At 43.1% G+C, this 19,639-nt stretch overlaps 1 protein-coding gene across 12 annotated transcripts in view; it reads left to right on the top strand.

The window, feature by feature from the left end:
• LOC109930527 (receptor-type tyrosine-protein phosphatase delta-like) overlaps positions 1–19,639 on the top strand; it is a 458,059-nt gene that overhangs the window by 162,372 nt on the left and 276,048 nt on the right. For 11 of the 12 annotated variants that reach the window (XM_048614046.1, XM_048614043.1, XM_048614048.1 and 8 more), the window contains exon 3: positions 18,057–18,202. In XM_048614046.1, the coding sequence (XP_048470003.1) occupies positions 18,057–18,202 (146 nt within the window). Of the gene's footprint in view, positions 1–18,056; positions 18,203–19,248; positions 19,361–19,639 lie in introns of those variants that run through there. The other variant, XM_048614045.1, reaches the window with a different exon arrangement.

The following is a 19,639-nucleotide window of genomic DNA, read 5'->3' as shown; positions in this document are numbered from 1 at the left end:
CATTCTTACTATGGAATGATCTGTAGGCATAGTCCCAAATGAACATTTCGGAGCTTCATGAGGGAAGTTAAAAATCCTGTAAGGCAGAGGAAAAAGTTTAAATGACAGAAGAAAGCTATATCTGTAAAAATTCACATCACTTCCTTAAAATGTGTAGGTTTAGGAGGCAGTTTCAGAGCAGCAGACAAGGCTTGGTAAACCAGTTAGAAAAACTTCTTTTGCTTCACTGTCAGTTACAATGAACCCTTGAGGCAACTTTTCTTGAAGACACAAGGGTTGGTTCTGGGAGAAAGCTTTCTGAAAAATCATCACTGTCCCGATCCACTACAGTCTATCATTCCAGCTGTCGCAGGCTACATGCTTATGAACAGTGATTTTCAGCAGAAACTGAATGGATGTTGGAAACCAGTGTATTATTTCTGTCAGACACAGAGGCATGCTACTCAATTCGAGAGAAGGAACATCTCTTGGTCCGTGCGCATGCAAGATATTTTCTGACCACATCCTTGGCCTGAAGGTGGTCAACGAGACAAACTGTAAACCTTTGGTCTCCCCATTACGTGAGAACGCTTTGCGAAGATGCCTCCATGGATGCAGAGATTCTGACTCCTCCTTATGAGGTTTGCCTGTGCAGCCAATATGAATTTCCAAATGATGATGGATGGTCTGTCAAAAGCCTTGCAATAACTGATTATGAATTGGCTGGTGCAGGTGAGTTGTATACTCAGGCCACAGTCATATAATGTCTTTCAATCCAAAACAGGCTCAACCAAATATGACAAACAGAAGAAAGATTGAGAATGTATGGAACTGGAGGAACACAGCAGGCCAGAAATGAAGAAGGGTCTCAGCCCGAAACGTCAGCTTTCCTGCTCCTGTGATGCTGCCTGGCTTGCTTTGTTCCTCCAGCTCCACACTTTGTTATCTCTGACTCCAGCATCTCCAGTTCTTGCTATCTCAAAGACTGAGAATGTGTTTCCATTTGTTTAGACTTAGCTAACAGTGGTGGAGGATAACTAAATAGGTCCTTAGACCCAGTGTAGAATTTAGGATTAGTGACAGCAATCCACTCCAGTCATTTCTAGTGGTGGTTGGTTCAGCAGCAGATACAATAATTGGGAACAATAATCACGTTAGTTCTTACCTGGCAAGCCTTCTGTAAGAATCCAAATGGTACAGAAAATTGTTGCTTGAAAATGGGGAGATGGTGGTATAGTCGTAATGTCACTGGCCTAGTAATGCAGAAACCTGAGCCAATACACTGAGCATCTGATTTAAATCCCACCACTGCAACTGGTGAAATTTTTGCTCAAGTAATAAAGACTGGAATTAAAGGCTAGCCTCAGTAATCGTGATGATCAAACTATCATTTGATAGTCATACAAACCTGTCTGGTTGGCTGATTTGTGATGCCATCAGTGTGAGTTCAATACCCACTCTGTCTGTAGTTCCTGTGAAGGCCCTCCCTTCTCAACCCCTCCCCTCTCATGGGCATGGTGACCCTCAGATTAAACTGCCACTAATCAAGTCTAATGAGAGAGCAGCCTAATGGTCTTCTGGGATTGTGGTAACTTTTATCTGGTTAACAAATGTCCTTTCGGGTGTTCACAATGGGTCAGTTGGTAGCACTGTTGCCTTTAATCCAGAAGATTATTGGTTCAAATCCCCGGTTCAGTGACTTGAGATCAAAATCTGGGCTGCCGTTCCAGTGCAGTGCAGAGAGAGTATTGCACTGTCAGAGGTGCCGTTTTTCGAGGGTGGCATGGTTACTCAGTGGTTAGCACTGCTGCCTCGCAGCACCAGGGACCTGGGTTCAATTCCAACCTTGGGTGACTGTCTGTGTGGAGTTTGCATGTTCTCCCTGTGTCTGTGTGGATTTCCACTGGATGCTGTGAATCATAGAATCCCTACAGGTCTTTTGGCCCAACAAGTCCACGCCAGCCCCATCCCCCTATAACCCACCTAATCTACATATCCCTGAACACTGTGGGCAATTTAGCATGGCCAATCCATCTAGCCTGCACATCTTTGGACTCTGGGAGGAAACCAGAGGACCCAGAGGTTTTCTCCCACAATCCAAAGGTGTGAAGGTTAGGGTGGATTGGCCTAGCTAAATTGCCCATAGTGTCCAGGGATGTGTAGGCTAGGTGGGTGAGCCATAGGAAATGCAGGGTTACAGAGATAGGGTAGGGGAATAAGTCTGGGTGGGATGGTCCTCTCTTCAGAGGGAGGGTGTGGACTTGATGGGCCAAATGACCTGCTTCCACATTGTAGGGATTCTATTCTATGAGACGTTTAAGGAAGGAAATCTACCATTTACTTGGTCTGGCCTACATGTAACTCCAGACCCACAGTAATGTCGTTGACTCTGAAGAGAAAACCATTCAGTTCCTAAGTAATTAACAATGGCAACAAATACTAGCTTTGTCAGTGAAGCTCCTATCTGATCAAAGAATTAATAAAAAGTCACGGTACTGTTATTGCAGAATTTTAATTGGGTTCCAGAGCTCTTTAACCAGTTGTTCAGTGTTGTCCATGAAGGCAAACCACTTTGCTCACACAAAGAGCAGCTGACATTTTGTGTAAAAAGACTGCTGGATTTGAGGCCGCTGACTTTCCTGACCAAATTCCAGGCTTGAGGAGTAGTGCATGGCTGTGGGAGAAGGAAGGCAGATTTGGGAGGACTCGACTTAGGTAAAGCAGTCCTTTCAATTAAAAAGGCAGCGTGGTGTCGTGCAGTGAGGATTTAGAAAAAGACTAATTGTGACAACCCTGCAGAGCAGCCTAAGCTGTTACCATAGAAACCGCGTTGGCTTGGGACAACCCAGGTGTGAATGTGTGCGTCAGAAGCGGTCAGTTTAATTTACTTTCAGAAAATTCCCAAGACAAAATTATTCATAAAAGTTTTGACTTTCTTTTTGATTTCAACAGAATTTTGAGAAACTAGATTGGGTATTATACACAAATGTGTCTAAAATGCTAATTTTTTCTCCAAAATTGTACTGCCTCAGCAGTATCCCGCTGTACACAGTGTACTAGAAGGTTTAAAGATAGCTCCCTGGGCTCCTGCTTCTTTGATATGGAGGCCAAAATTGCCACTCACATTGAAGATCTTTGGCTTTATTAGCCATTGTGTTTGTGCCAAATTTTGTGTTGAATTTTTGTAGTTTGTTTCCTTTTTTGAAAGATATTATTTTGTTCCAAGTGAGCCTTACAGAGCGCATCCTGGGCAAACAAGAGTTATTACAGCAGGAACAATGAATTTGTTAGGAGGAGGTGATGGCCCTAGTGATATTATCGCTGGATTATTAATCTAGAGGCCCAGATAACGTTCTGGGGAACTTAGGTTCGAATCCCACCATGGCAGATGGTGGAATTTGAATTCAATTTAAAAAAAAAACTGGAATTAAGAGTCTAATGATAACCGTGGAACCATTGCCAATTGTCAAAAAAGTCATCTGGTTCACCAATGTCCTTTAGGGAAGGAAACTGCCATCCTTACCTGGCCTGGCCTACATGTGACTCCAGACCCACAGCAATGTGATTGACTCTTAACTGCCCCCTGGGCAATTAGGAATGGGTAACAAATGCTGGCCTAGCCAGCGACGCCCTCATCCCGTGAATGAATTAAAAGAAAGGTGGTGGAGGTACGATCTTTTGTGATGTCAACTGAGGAATAAACGTTGGTCAGAACATTGGGGATAATAGCACCTCCTTGTCTTCAAACTGCTGTCATGAGATCTTTTACACCCACCTGAAGGCAGGTGTGACCTCCCATTCCTGGAGATATCTCTGACAGTGCAGCACTCCTTTGGGAGCGTACTAGGGAGTCAGTATAGATTTCATTTTTGCTGTAATTCTGGAGTGAGAATTTAACCCACAACCTTTTAACTCAGCGATGAGGGTGACAGGATGGGTGGATTCAGTAGCAGGATACGAAAATGCTAGGCAACTGACAACAGTCATAAACTGTTAGGCTGCTGTTAAAATGAGAATGAAACTTTGCAGCTCATTCCCCAGAACTGTCCATCAGTGTTCATCAAAGAATGGACAGAAATTCTCCACTGATCAAATACCAAGGCCTACAAATAGGGATCTGATCAAACTGGATGGAAAATCGATGGCTTTTGAAGAACATACACTGAATGTACTCAGCTGGGATTCCAGTCATTTCTCCATTTTATTTAACATTTATGCTTGTTTCCAGCCAAGTACAAGTCAAAAAATTTCCCAAGTAAGCACATCAATTATGGTTAAAAATCTGATGTGAAAGCAACGGGAACATTGTGTCAGTCTTTTTTCCTCACTGGTATGAAGCTGATTTTTAAATCTATTCAAGATAGCACCTCTCAATCTGATGGCTGCAGACAATGTGCTTCTCAGAGATTGGTCATCTCAACCAATGTCCTAGGCTTTTCCAAAGCACACCTTTCAACTGAACAGATCAATCCACCAAATCTCAAGCAAATGAGGAACTTTGTGATGACAGAGCCTGAGCAACAGTGAACCTAAGTGAGATTTCGGGAGCCCCTCATCCTTGAGAAAAGTAGGAAAGTGAACCAGCACAAAAAAAAAGCTTATCTTTATAAAACACTTCTCTGTGGCCATAGTGTTTCACAGCCATTTAATTGATCTGCAAGTGTGTACACTGCTGTTAGGCAGATTGAGCAAGTAAGTAATTCACAGGAGGGGCCTGCAGAAGGAGAAATAGAGAAATGGGACATTCGGCCCAGCCTGTTTGTACTGGTGTCTATGATCAGCAAGAATGTACCCATGCCTTCTTCACTTCATCTTTGGCTGCTGAGGTAAACGGTGTTCGAGGACAACAACATCAGATTTGACACCAAGATCATAGTATACAGAGCTGTGGTGGTTCCCTCCCTCCTATATGGCTCTGAGATGTGGATTGTCTACAGCAGACACCTCAAGGCACTGGGGCAATACCACCAATGCTGCCTGCGCAAGATCCTGCAAATCTATTGGGAAGAAAGACAGACCAACACCCGCATCCTCGACCAGGTCAACGTCCCCAGCATTGAGGCACGGACCGCCCTTGATCGGCTACGATGGGCTGGAATTGTTGTCCACGTGACCGACGTGAAACTCCCCAAGCAGGTGCTCTACTCCCAGCTTCAAAATGCCAGGTGAGCCCCAGGTGGGCAGAGGAAACGCTTCAGTGATACCCTCAAGGCCTCACTCATGAAGTACGACATTCCCACAGGCACCTGGGAATCACTGGCCCAAAACCATCCAAGGTGGAGGGGGAGCATCTGGGAAGGCATCAAGCACCTTGAGACTTGCTGTTGGGGGAAAAGCAGAAGTCAAGTGAAAACATCAAAAGGAGCGCACTGCCACACTAATGCCCGACCCACTCCTTCCCTTGACTACATTGTGCTCTAAGTGTAACAGAGCCTGCAGAAGCTGCATTGGTCTGTACAGTCACCTACCGACTCACCCTGGGAATGGAAGAGAGTCATCCTTGTCTACAAGGAACCTCCAATGAATGATGATTTCTTCATCCTATCTTTATGATTTTCCTGTCCTTTGCAATCCTGTCTTTGATTTGTTCCTCGCTGTAGTCTGTGTCCCTCAAATTGAATGGGAAACCTCAGATGTTGGAGCTCACTGCTTTCAGAAAATGTTGTTTACCTTTCTGCGGGTAATTCTACTGAAAAAAAATGAAGTAACAAAACAGCAGATGCAGCAAGTGATGGATGGAGCTAAACATTGCCATCACCAATGGATCAGATCTAAGCTCTGCAGTCCTACCACATCCAGTTGTGCTTGTTGGACAATTAAATCACTTACTGGAGGAGGAGGAGGCTCCACAAATATCCCCATTCTCAATGATATCTCTATTCCTTCAATGTTACCGAATCAAAATGATGGAACTGCCTCCCTAACTGTGTTTTGTGGGTGTGTGTGTGTGTGTACGTGTGTGCGTGTGTGTGCATGTGTCTGCGTGCGTGTGTCTGCGTGCGTGTGTCTGCGTGCGTGTGTGTGCGTGCGTGTGTACGTGTGTGTGCGTGTGTCTGCATCAAATGAACTGCAGTGGTTCAAGAAGGCAGCTCACAATTTTGTCATCCAGGGCAGGTAGGGATGTGGAACAAATGCTAGCCCAGCCAGTGATGCCCACATGTCATGAATGTATGTTTTTTTTTCCATTAAAAAAAAAGGTTTTTTTGGAAATACTGGAAACCAAGTGATCTGCCTTTCAGATGTTAGCTAGCCCTTTGTTTGCTGAGCAGCAGGGGAGGTGATGGCCTGGTGGTATTATTGCTAGACTATTAATCCAGAGACCCAGATAACATACTGGGGACCTGGGTTCGAATCCCACCAACTAGATGGTGGAATTTGAATTCAATAAAAAATATCTGGAATTAAGAATCTAATGATGACTGTGAATCCATTGTCAATTGTTGGAAAAACCCATCTGGTTCACTAATGTCCTTTAGGGAAGGAAACTGCCATCCTTACCTGGTCTGGCCTAGATGTGACTGCAGACCCACAGCAATGTGGTTGACTCTCAACTGCCCTCAGGGCAATTAGGGATGGGCAATAAATGCTGCCTGGCTAGTGATGCCCTCATCCTGTTAATGAGTAAAGGAAGAAAAAGCATTAGGCCTGAGAAGAACAACTCTGAAGTAGTGGGACTTTTTTTCAATGCTGGCGTTTAACAATCTGCTGTTTATAAATTGACGAGGAGAATGTACGTAAAGTGGGGGAAAAGAATCAAGGCTATCTGTAAAGAACTGGGAGTGAGACTAATTGGAATGGTTCTTATAAAGAGCTGGCACAGACCTGATAGGCCCAATGGCCTCCTCTTCTGCTGTATGATTCTCTGAAGTAAGTATTCTAAGATAAACGGAGTTAGTTTAGCTCTGTAATGGTGCAAGGGGTCCTGTTGTGAATAGGATAGATGGCAGGAGATGGGCACAGGACTGTAGCAACAGAAGAACAAACGAGAAGCTCTGACAGCAACCACTTCAAAGAGCTTGTGCTCACAATACGGAGACGTCCTTCAGTTGGATGAAGCCCTGCATCATTCTTGGTACAGTCCTCATCCTGCTGCGATGTCATCAGTTGTCACACACCACACAAAGGGAGCAACTTCAAAATGAAAAGGAACTGCAGAACTGAAAATAGAATTGGAAGTTACCCCATCATTGCTTGCTTGCATCTGTCAGCAACTGGAAGCAGATGAAGGATTTGCACGTAGAGACGTTAGGAGCTTGAGGGATAAATGGGCCCCATCATGGAGCTGAAGATCACAGGGATGGGCTGAATTTCCTATTGCTGTGCTCTCTTCCTGCTGTCCTTGAATTCCAAGGATAAGGATTCTAAATTCATCAAGTGCCTCTTAACCACATGCAACCGACCTTCCAGGTATGATCAAGGATGCACTTCTTGAATTTCCTATTTGGCTTTCACTCCCAATCCCAGCCATGTTCATTTATATTTTTTAAACACCTCTGATGTCAATGAGTGATTGTCAGCAGACATAACGTTCATTGGAGCTGTTGAATAGACCTGACTGGGCATTTCTTCTCTTAACTTTCTCTGCACGTTAAAGAGTACTGGCAGAAAACCTACACCTGGAACTGGAATTATATCTTCATAAACGCGACCGTGATGGCTCTAGAACCATTAGAACAGAAGTAAAGCCTGAGAGAGGGAGGTCACAATGCCAAGTACCAGCTTTGCCTGCCTCACAAACTGCAATGTTATAAAAAATGTTATGCAATGTTTACATATGGAAATGACAGGCTGAAAGAATAAAATCTGTCATCCATGGGAAATATTTTAACTAAAGTCACTCACAATCCTATCATTCCACTCTAAGCGGAAAGGAAGCAATAAAAAATATAAGTAAGATCTACTCAGCAGGACTCATTCCTTATTAAATCTCCTTTTGTAGGCTTGTTTGCAGTTGTCTCACTGATCATTCGTGGGTTGATATTGCCTAGATTCTGGTATACATATTTCTTGATTTCTTCTTAATCTGCCCGTCAGATTACGAGAGTTTCTCTGGGTTGCTGTGTCGGTTCTAGCAGCATTTGCACATTATTAAGTGTCGCTGACTCAGCGTCCCATTCAACCTCTGGCTATACTCCACAGTACACACAAGCTTCGGATAAAGCAAAGGATTTCTTAGTATCCTATAATCGCTGCTGCTGGCCTTTCACACAGATTTCTTAATTAAAAAGAAAGTGAAGGGCGATTTGTATTTGTACAACCCCTCACACGCCCCGGGGTGCCTCAGAATATTTTTGCAATCAATGAAATACTTCTGAAATTAAGTTGCTATTGTAATATCAGCAATCAATGGCTAATATATGCACAGCCAGCTCCCACAAGCAACAATGTAATGATGGGCAGATAATTATTTTTAGTGTACATTAGCTTGTCACCATGGGAATAACTGCACGTTATTTCTTCAATCCTGTGCCATGTGATCTTTTCTGCCCACCTGAAAGGGCAGAACAGGGCCTTGCTTTAACGTATTTTCTGAAAGACAGCACATCCCACAGTGTGGCCTTCCTCAGCACTGCAACAAAGTGTAACCCTAAACTTCCTATTTGTTACATACCATTTGTAAATGTAGCCCCAAGTCGATAATCAATGCTGTCACAATCCTTTTGAAAGGTTGCAACTTGGCAAGCTTCAGGCTCTGTACGTCTCTGTTGTCCCAGTAATGGAATTGGACATGCCTTCAAGATTCTAGACAATGCATATTCCAGTTTAAGCCTATTGAAGGGATCAATAGAAAGTCTGTGGACGTCATTGAAATAAAAGTCTATGAAATATTTATATCCTGTCTCTAAATGTCATTTAATAAATATTACATTATATATCATTATTTTCTTCGATTTATAATTTACTAAAGTTCTTGCGTATACTGTGCACTTCCTGAATATGTTACATCCCCACGCAGTTTTGTTATAAACACCCCATTATTAAAAAGCATCGTACGCACCAACCTAACCATGAACTACACAGGAGATCAGGGGACTGGTAACAGAGTGGTACAATTAATGTCAAGAGACATGTTCAATTCCCACCATTGCTGCTGAGGTGAATTTAAATTCAATTAATTAATAAAACCAGAATAAAATGTTAGTCTCATTAATAATAACCATGAAACTACCAGGTTGTCATAAAACCGCATCTGGTTCATTGACTCCATTCAGAGGAAAAATGTGCCATCCTTACACAGTCTGGTCTCTGCATGACTCCAAAGGTCAGTGTTTAATTGGCCAAGCAAGCAACTCAGTTCAAGTGCAATACGAAATGGGCAACGAAAGCTGACCTAAGCTCAATGCTCCCATCCCAAGAATGAATGAGAAATTCTACCTGTGTAGGAGATTAAACAGAGTATTTCTACTTGTAGCAGAGGAAGTCAGCACTGCTGATGTTATCAGTGTGCACCTCGAGCTGGCTGACACCATTATATGCTCACGCATGGTGCCACTGATGGCCAAAGCAAAGGATTTCCTGGGATTCTATAAGCGTCCCACTTGCCCAATCTACGCCCCACTCACCACTCTGCTTGCCACCTCCATGGTGTTCCACCTTATCCCAACACCTCACTGCCTCTTTCCCATTCACACCTTGTTCCCAGGGCCAGTGAACAGCATGGTGCTGAGTGGGAGGGATGCAGTGAGAGGGATGGAGAAGTGTTGGGAATGAGGCAGTCTGCAAATTGCGATACCATGATTTGAAGTCATTTCACACATTTGAGAAATACTAATTTTATTGCACCTGCTCTTTGATGCAGGCACCTTGTTGCTGCGAGACTGGCAGAGACATCACAGGCAATGTGACTGCATTGGTGCTGTGTGTCACTTGCAGAGATATCACAGGCAATGTGACTGCATTGGTGCTCTGTGTATCCCTTGCGACTCTGGTGGTAACAAACACAGCCTGTAACAAAATGTGCGCAATTCAAATAATTCCTGTTGTCATTCAACATTTTTATTTCATGAAAAAATAAAGAAACAAATGTATCCAATTATGGTCTAACTACTGTAGATGTAAATTCTCCAACCAGAATATAGCAGGGCCAACATAGTTGTAGGCTGTTAAGTGAATTGTGAATGAATTGACATAGCATCAAAGACACTTTGTAGCTTTAATGGAACATACTTCTATTGTTTAGTATGAGAATAACACATTGTGTTTTAAATGGCATAATGACTCTGACCTCATAAATCAGGGCATTATCTGACTTAGATTGAAAATCAGGACAATATGTTTTTTTTTTACAAATTTCCATTTCTTCTTGTGCTGCAGACAATGCTGACTTTATTGCCCCTCTGTAGTTCCCATGAGGAGGTGTTAGTAGACCTTCTCCCTGAATTAGTGAGGACCTCATGCAGTTGATCTCTCAATCGTTTGCAATTTCTAGCATTTTAATTCGCTGCTGATGAAGGAACAGTGAATGTGCACTCAGGTCAAAATTGTTTTGTATTTTGGAGGAGAATTTTCAAGGTGAGGGTGCTCTCAAGCTGCTCTGCTGTTGTCAGAAGTCATAAAGGAGAGAGGTGGTATTGAGGTTGTTTTGGTAGAATGTGAGCAAACACCTTTTATATTTCACTGTAACTGCACTGCGTGAATGCTGTGTGGGTGTCAATGAAATGATCTCCCCAGAACATTTGAGCATTGGTGAACAATTCACAGTGAACATAACACACTGTTGAATTTTGTAGTTGGTAGATTATAAGATGTCAGACAGTCAGTCTCTTGTTGCAAAGTGTTCTGCCATTGTACTGATAAAACTATCCAGTAAATATATTGGTTAATACTGATCTCCAGAATAGTAATGGCAGGGAAGTCGGCAATGGTAACATCAGGGAGACGTGACAGGTCAGATGGACATGAGCTGGCATCACTATGATGCAGAATTTGAGTCCTGCTAACATTGTAGCATTATCAGTGATCAGTTCTACTTGTTACTTTATGACAACAGAAAAGTAATTGATGAAGCTGGTGTGCCTTTTGGCTATCTGCACATTCTGTTACAATTGCAAAGCAATCTTAAAATGAAGGAAGAAAATCAATCATTCTGTGCTGCAGTTCTGCTGATCTGGAGTCAGAAATTTACCTCACAATCTGAGACCAAACGGCCTGTTTTTCCCATTGAGGCCACTTCCTCCAGATTGAGTGAGTTAAATTTAATTTAGCAACTAAAGCCCCAGCCCAGGTTACCTTGTGGGCTATGGCTCAAAGTGTGTTAAAGACAACCAGTGATAGGACATAATTATTGCACTCTTGTCTCCACAATAGACTGGACTCCTGAAAATTACAACAATGTCACCTTGAGTGAAGTTAGAAACTATGACAATGTAGACCAGATGTGTGTTTTTATTGGCTACTGGTCAGAACTTGTGCGGATGATATGGAATGAACTAGTTCTGTTTAAAGTTTAACATCTCGATCTGATTGTAGAGCTAGACCTTTAAGAGGTGATTGGTAAGAAAGTCACTTGCACACAGTTGGCTTCTGAAAGTCTGGAACATTCTTGCTCCGGAAAGTTTTTGAGGCTAAGTCAATGAAAAATTTCAAAAGGGAGCTTGCTAAAATGCCATGTACAGAAAACAGGTGAATGCAGTTAACATAGATGATTAATTTGGGGCAGTGCAGTGGCCCAGTGGTTAGCACTGCTGTCTTATAGCACCAGGGACTTGGGTTCAATTCCACCCTCAGATGGCTATCTGTGTGAAGTTTGTACACTCTCCCTGTGTCTGCGTGGGGGCGCTCTGGTTTCCTCCCACAGTCCAAAGATGTGCAGGTTCAGTGGATTGGCTATGCTAAATTGCCCATAGTGTTCAGGAATGTGCAGGCTAGGTAGGTTAGCCATGGGAAATGTAGGGTTACAGGGATGGGGTAGAGCTGGGTGGGATGTTCTTCGGAGGGACAATGTAGACTTGATAGGCCAAATTGCCTGCCTCCTGTAGGGATTCTATGACCTGAAAGGTGCAGCAGGCCTGAAGCCCTTCCTGTTAGTTTGATGCTCTCGAAACCATGAGGACACAGACAAGGGAAAGGTTCTGCTGTCATTCTAATTGTTACAATGATCTATGGGACTTTACTTAACGATGCTCCCTCTCTTTCTGGATAAGAAACTGATGTTACCTAAAGTTTGGGAGGTGCGGGGACGGGTGGGGGTGCTGCTACCTTGTGAGAATAGAATTGATGGGCAGAAGGGCCAGATGTTGTTAAACTTGAAAGGGTTCAGAAAAGATTTACAACATTGTTGCCAGGGTTGGAGGTTTTGGGCTAGAGGGAGAGGCTGAACAGAGGTGCATTTTTCCCTGGAGTATCAGAGGCTGAGGGGTGACCTCACGGAAGTTTATAAAATCATGAGGGGTATGGATAAGGTGAATAGTCAAGATCTTCTCCCCAGGGAAGGGGAATCCAAAACCAGAGGACATGGGTTTAAGGTGAAAGGGGAATGATTAAAAAGGCACCGAAGGGACAACTTTTTCACACAGAGAGTGGTGCGTGTATGGAATGAGCTGCCAGAGGAAGTGGTGGAGGCTGGTACAATTACAACATTCAAAAGTCATCTGGATGGGTATATGAATAGGAAGGGTTTAGAGGGGTAAGGGCCAAATACTGGCAAATGGGACTAAATTAATTTAGGATATCTGGTGGGCATGGACGAGTTAGACTGAAGGATCTGTTTCCATGCTGTACATCTCTATGACTCTGGGTCCATGTCAGGTGGGACTGGAACCTGACTCTTCTGGCAGTGGTACTACTACCAGGTCACCTGTTTTAGGCTGATTCAAGCAGCTTTCAGTTTAGGCAGCCCAGCGTTGTTGCATTCAGGACACTCCTTGCACACTCGCAATGAAGCCAATCAAATTCAACCTTCTGCCTGATCGACACAACGAGGCAATTTTTCGTTATTCTGCAAGACTGAGGCAATGAGCCAACAACATTCATCATTCTTTCTGGCTCATCAAGGCAGCCAAGTCTTGTTTCCAGAATGTGCAGCCAATAAAGCCTTGGCTTAGTGACCATTCAAGACGGTTGGCTGACTGGACTGAAATTTAATGGAGGTGTACAATCTGCTACCTGGAATTCATGGCCAAGTCATTGCTATTTATTGTTGGGAATAGACTGGCAGCTCTATGTGCGAAGGTGTTGTGTGTCTTCGCTGAGAATGAGCCGTCCTGGCTATCGACAAAGAAGTTCCTTTTGGTGTCAGGCTATTCATTGTTTCCCTGCAAATGTGTATGATGAAAGGTTAACCCCATTCAATGAGAAACTGCCTTCTGACTGTTTGGAAAACATTGGAAAATAAGCTGCCATTGTTTCACCTTTGGTGAGAGAATAGGAAAGAAAGAGTTTCTTTACCCAGCTGAAGCTAGCAGTCTAACACCCCGAGAAGTCCCCGTTAGAAGAGATTATCTTCCATCTAACTGTAAAATGTGATGGGCTCCATTTCCTCTTTATCTCCACCAATACACAGCCGCCACTGTCACCTCCACTCCTGAAAGCTCTGCTAGCCTTGTAGTTCCACATGTGCAAACTGTCACACCCAGTATCAGGTGTTCACAGTGGCTCAGCTGGTGGTGCTCTTGCCTTTGATCCAGAAGATTACTGGTTCAAATCCCAGTCGAGTGACCTAAGCCTAGGTTGCCATTTCAGTGCAGTACAAAGGGAGTCAGAGGTGCATTTTTCAGATAAGTATTAAACCATGGCCTTGCCTTTCTTCTTAGATGGACACAAAAGGTTCTATGACACTTTTTAAAGAAAGAACTACATGAGTTCTCCCTTGAGATATGATGCAAAATAAATACCTCACTCAAACCAAATATTGATCCACATCACCCTACTGTTTGGGGATTTCTGATTTATGCAGTATTGCCTGTCATGTTTCCTACATTGCAATAGTGACTTAACCTCAAAATTATTTCATTGTCTGTGAAAGTGCTTTTGGCTCTCTTGAGTTGGAAACAGTGCTACATAAATGGAAGTGTGTTTCTTTATGATGAGTGTTTACATAAGAATGCAAACAGGTGAATGTCAGCACCGCAACCAGCTGTGCCCCAAAGCTGGCATTTCCTGGCAGCCACACCAGAGATTTTGAGCTGGGGTCACTAGGCAACAGTCAGGAGCTGGGATGTCTAATGGTGAAGTCGACAGTCACACTCCTACGAAAACTTTGGCAACCAGCAAATTCCCACAGAACATGAATGTGGAACCTTCCTGTCTCAGTAGCTTATGGAAGGGTTCCTACCCATGAGGGATGCCTAGTTTATAGCTGAACTTGGAATAAGATAGACAACCGAAAAAGACCTGGGTGAAGTTGGATGGTGGATTCTTATATAGCAGTAAGTATTGGCCAAGCATTCCTAATTTCACTGAGACGCTGAATCATCTGGGTTTGCTGAATCACTTGTAAATCATGGGGAGGTGATGGCCTAGTGGTGTTATCGCCACACTGATAATTCAGAGACCTGGAAATGTTCTGGAGACCTGGTTTTGAATCCTGCCATGGAATATGGTAGAAAATGAATTCAATGAATATCTGGAATTAGGAGTCTAATAATGACCATGAATCCTTTGTCAGGAAAAACCCATCTGTTTTCCTTCTGAAGAAGGATCCCAACCTGAAACGTCAACTTTCCCGCTCCTCTGATGCTGCCTGGCCTGCTGTGTTCCTCCAGCTCCACACACTGTGTTATCTCTGACTCCAGCAACGGCAGTTCTTACTATCTCTGGTTCACTAATGTGCTTTAGGGAAGGAAACTGCCATCCTTACCTTGTCTGGCCTGCATGTGACTCCAGACCTGCAGCAATGTGGTTGACTCTTAACTGCCCTCTGGGCAATGAGAGAGGGGCAATAAAGGCTCGCCTAGCCAGTGATGCCCAGATTTTGTTAACAAATTAAAAGGAAAGGAAGAGGTTATTGTGTAGTAACGATAACAACTGTAAGGAGGTGGCTGCTTCTGAGTAACATGTCCCAGTACATTGTTTTGTCCCATCCAAAGTACACTTGTGGGACTCCATCAACGTTGTGTGGAACGAGTATAGAATCTGAGTGCGGTTTGGGCAGGAATGTCAGCTCTGCTGGTTTTTATTTTAGAAGAAGCTGCCTGAGGCTCCCAATAATTCTTCAAGTTCCATTGATTTCTCTGAAATGCTCGTTGTTTAAATTGCTAACTTTCAACGAACTCTGCCGGAACGCTGAATAATTCTCATCAGACGCCTTTCTGACAGCACAGACAATCAAACATCGGGAAAAAGGATGTGGCAAGAATGCCTTCTTTTACTTTAAATGAAAGCAAAGTACTGTAGGTGCAGGCAACCCGAACCAAACACAGAAAATACTGGAGAAACTCAGCAGGTCTGACAGCATCTGCGGAGAGAGAAACAAAATTAATGTTTCAAGTTAGGTATGGCTCTTCATAGAATCTCTGCAGTGTGGAAGCAGACTATTTGGCTCATCAAGTCCACACAGACCCTCTGAAAAGCATTCCCCCCTAGGATCTGTCCCTGTAACTCTGCATTTCCCATAGCTAATCCACCTAGCCTGTACATCCCTGCATACCATGGACAATTTAGCATGGCCAGTCCATCTAACCTGTACCGTAGGAGGAAACTGGAAATCTGGAGGAAACTCATGCAGACACAGGGAGAACGTGCAAACTCCACAGAGAGCATCACCTGAGGCTGGAATTGAACCTGGGTCCCTAGTGCTGTGAGGCAGCATTGTTAACAACTAAGCCACCGTGCTGCCCTTCAGAACTTCCTCAGAACTGCCTGGGTCAAGCTCTGTTTTTGCTGACCTCCACTTTACCTTCGAGCAGAGACCGTGTGGTAGCTTTCTAGCTCTGATCAAATGGCAGAAATAGTCTCATTTTCATCTCTGAATGTCATTTTTTTTAGTGTTCTTTTTGCTATTATGGTTTCAAGCACGTCTTCATTTGTCTTTATGGTTTGTAAATGGAGCATATGTCTTAGCATCCACTTTTGAAATACCTTTTTTTTCTACCACAGATCTTTACTTATTGTTCACATTTCTGAGGCAGACTGGAGAATGAATAGAAGGTAGCATCTTATAACTTTTGTTTTGCCTTGTTACAAGCTTGAGCTGTCTTGTTAACACATCCTTCATCTCCACAAAATGACTTCTGGCCATCTCTATCCTCCTTCCAATTTTTGCATCATCAGTGCCACCTTCTGTTGTCATTTGTCCTAAATCAAGAAACATGACACTATCCACTTCAATCTTCATTCTGTTTCCAATGCGTTCCTTCTGACTATCATGGGGACACGTTAATGCATAGGTTCATTCAACCCATGGATGGGACTACAAGTAATAGTGACCATAATGCAAAAATGTATAGCTGATGGACTGAACTATTTCAACATTTCAAATTTACTGTCAGAGAGGGGTTTGGCGAAATGGGCAGGTTTTTTTAGCTATTGAAGGCCACAGGCCATAGAGAGTGGTTCATGTGTGGAATCAAATTCCAGAGGAAGTGGTGGATGCGGGTACATTTACAACATTTAAAAGGCATTTAGACAAGCACATGAATAAGGAATGTTTGGAGGGATATGGGCCAAGCGCAGGCAGGTGGGACGTTTAGTTTGGGATTATGGTCGGCATGAACTGGTTGGGCCGAAGGGTCATTTTCTGTGCTGTATGACTCTATGAATCAGGGAGAGCTGCAGATGCTCCTGATTCTTTCTGTTGCCCATGGCCCAGGAACTCTTTATCAGTTCCTGATCAGCAGGTATGGTAGGAGAGTATTTGTGTGATAGTTCCAATAATCCACTGGCCCAGCCAACTCAGTGACAGACTTTGATTCAGATCTGAGCATTGCAGTTGGGGAATTCAACTGTAGTTGATTCATCTGTAAACTTCAAATATTGAAGAGCTTTTTCGGCCAACGTTAGGGGTTTGACTTTTACATGGGTAATGTTTGTGAGGGATCAATACACATGTTTTATTTGAATCTGAGTGAAATCCAAAAGAAAAGGATCACAATGGAAAAGTAAATACCAGTGGACTCTAAAGAATTCATATCAATTCACTAAGATTAACTATTTTCGTTACATTATGAATTGTATACATTTACAGTGAAATTGATTCATTAACAACTCCAGGATGATACTTTAGTTTGGAAATTTTGGGATTTGATCCCTGAGAAACTGGCAGGAAGAATATTCTGTTTCCAGAGGTGGTGAGGGGGTTGGATGAGAAGGTATTTAATTAGGTGGGGTGGCAGCATACCCAAACCTCCACTCTCCCACCTCTACTATTATTAGGTTCTAGACAGAAAGGCTCATGCATGGTCAGCCTTCCCACCCCTGCACCAATTAAAGTCCTTAAGTGGCCAGTTAAGAACCACAGAAAGGCCTTGGCCCATCTCTACTGGGATAAACCCCCACCCCTCATCTGCTGCTTGTTCCAAGTCCTCCGTGATCTAGCCATTCTGGAGTTGCTCTTCCACCAGCAGCCACAAGCTTTTTCCATGGCGCTGTTGAGTGTAAGAGTTGCTGGCCACTGGATGGGGTCTTGATTGCAGGGTCAGACGTGCCGGTGGCTTCACCACTGCCTGATTGGTGAATAGTTCAGTGGGCCCTCACTAGAAGAGATAACATGGAACTGTAACCAGCTTTCCAGCTGCCAGTTGAGATTCCTCCAACACTTCATATGGTCCTATCCCAGAGATGATCTTTACATGAGGTATATGAATAATGATGATATTTTTAGATCAAAAATCAATACTGATGGGCAGTGTTTGCATGAGCATATAAAGTAAATAAATCTGGAGTAAAATGTTAGTATCTACAGTCGTAATCAGCTGATTCTCAAAAATGTAGGGAGAGTGCTGGGAATCTGCTATGTGATATATGGGAGTTCTCTTGGGTCATGTTCTGGGCATCCCTTCTCTACTATGGTAGGAGTTCCGTCCATTAATTTTGCTGTATGAGAAGTGTGGATCTAAAATCACTGTTTTTTTAGGACCCATTCCTTTTGATGGAATAGATTCTTCCAGTTGCTGATACCGTTTCCTTTTCTTTCCCTGCAGCTCCTCCAAGGTTCGTTAAAGTTCCCAGTGACCAGATTGGCGTTTCAGGAGGAGTGGCGTCATTTGTCTGTCAGGCAACTGGATCCCCCAAGCCTCGAGTTACATGGAATAAAAAAGGAAAGCGAGTGAGCTCCCAGCGTTTTGAGGTATATTTTTTGTTCCGTTTAGTGGTTGATCCTGGCACTCTGGATATGAAGCAATGAATAATGATGGCAGGATATAATCTTTTGGCTCAAGGACTGAGTTTCAAATTCATCTAATTAGACAGCCTATTAGTGGTTGTGTTAATTACATTGTTAAGGTATGCAGTGAAGGGTATTGTTTGAAGTACCTAGAGCACTTATAAAGAGAGGCTACTAGGATGCTTAGATTGTTGATAGCAGCCACACAAATGTAATGTTGCATTCTGTAAATAAACCGATTATCAAGAAGCAGATTTGCATCTATGTCCAATTAACAATGTCTTCCATTATTCATGTGCTGAAGATAACTAACCTGAGATCTAGACACCAGCATTTGATATTCAGGACAGAATCTTAATAGCATAAGCTACTTAATCCATTTAGCTCCTTTAATATAGTGGCTGCTTGATAGGACACAGGAGTACTCTAAACAAGGCAATGACATCCAATCACAAAAGAATTATTGTGGCAGATAATCAAACAATTTGTCAAGGAGGTAAGGGGTTAAGAAAGGAGGAAAATAAGGTTGAGAGGTGGGAGGGAATTCCAGATCTTTGACCTAAACAATTGGGAGCCATGTGACTGATGGTGTTTTCATTGCTGTCAATTAACTCAACTCATCCTGCAACAGAGTTTTCAGATATCGGTTCACCTGTAATTCCTTAACATAGAACAAAACTTAAAGGATGCATTTGCTTTTTATAATGTTTCACCATGTTCTGTCTAAACCCAAAAACACAGATCCAAAAATATTCCGTCTCTTTGAAGCGTGTTAATTTTTCACATCCTTGAACCTGATCTTCTCAATGCTTGATCATTCCGTTGGCTTCACCAATGGGAAGGTATCCCAGGTGTGTCAACAACTCTCTGAGAAATCAACTTGGGGCTGGCTGAGTCTATATGGTTGAGAATCTCTGGGATGGCTCCCATGGCAACAGCCTATTGTTGTGGGCCTGACTTGCTATTAATGAGGTGCCTATTATTAGAAGTGCAGAGGAGATTTGTGTTGGCTGGTTTCCACAGGAATGAAAGAAAAAATTTGAGGAAAGAAAAACATCAAAATGTGCTTTGAGAGTGAAGGAAATGTGGAGTTTTGTTAGTCTGTTGCCCTGTGTCACTGAGGTGTTGGTGAATTTCAGTACATTAGTTTGACAGTCATTTTAATTTTGGTTTCTGTTTGGTCTAAGGCTTGACTTCTAGTCTTTCTCTTCCAGAGATTATATCTAAATTTAGAGCAAACTTTAATCTGGATCAAAACTGCACTTTAATAGTGAACATAGTCTAGAAGCCACCATAGGTACTTCAGACTTGTTGGAGTAATCCATCTTCAATAAGTGAGAACTGAGATCTCACAGGAACCCAGGAGTAGCCCAATGAGGATGGGGTGATGGGTTATTGGCC

The sequence above is a fragment of the Rhincodon typus genome, chromosome 29, assembly GCF_021869965.1.
Source record: "Rhincodon typus isolate 14 chromosome 29, sRhiTyp1.1, whole genome shotgun sequence".
NCBI lineage: Eukaryota > Metazoa > Chordata > Chondrichthyes > Orectolobiformes > Rhincodontidae > Rhincodon > Rhincodon typus.
The sequence above is the reverse complement of the archived record's forward strand: the minus strand, read 5'-3'. Positions and strand labels throughout refer to the sequence as shown.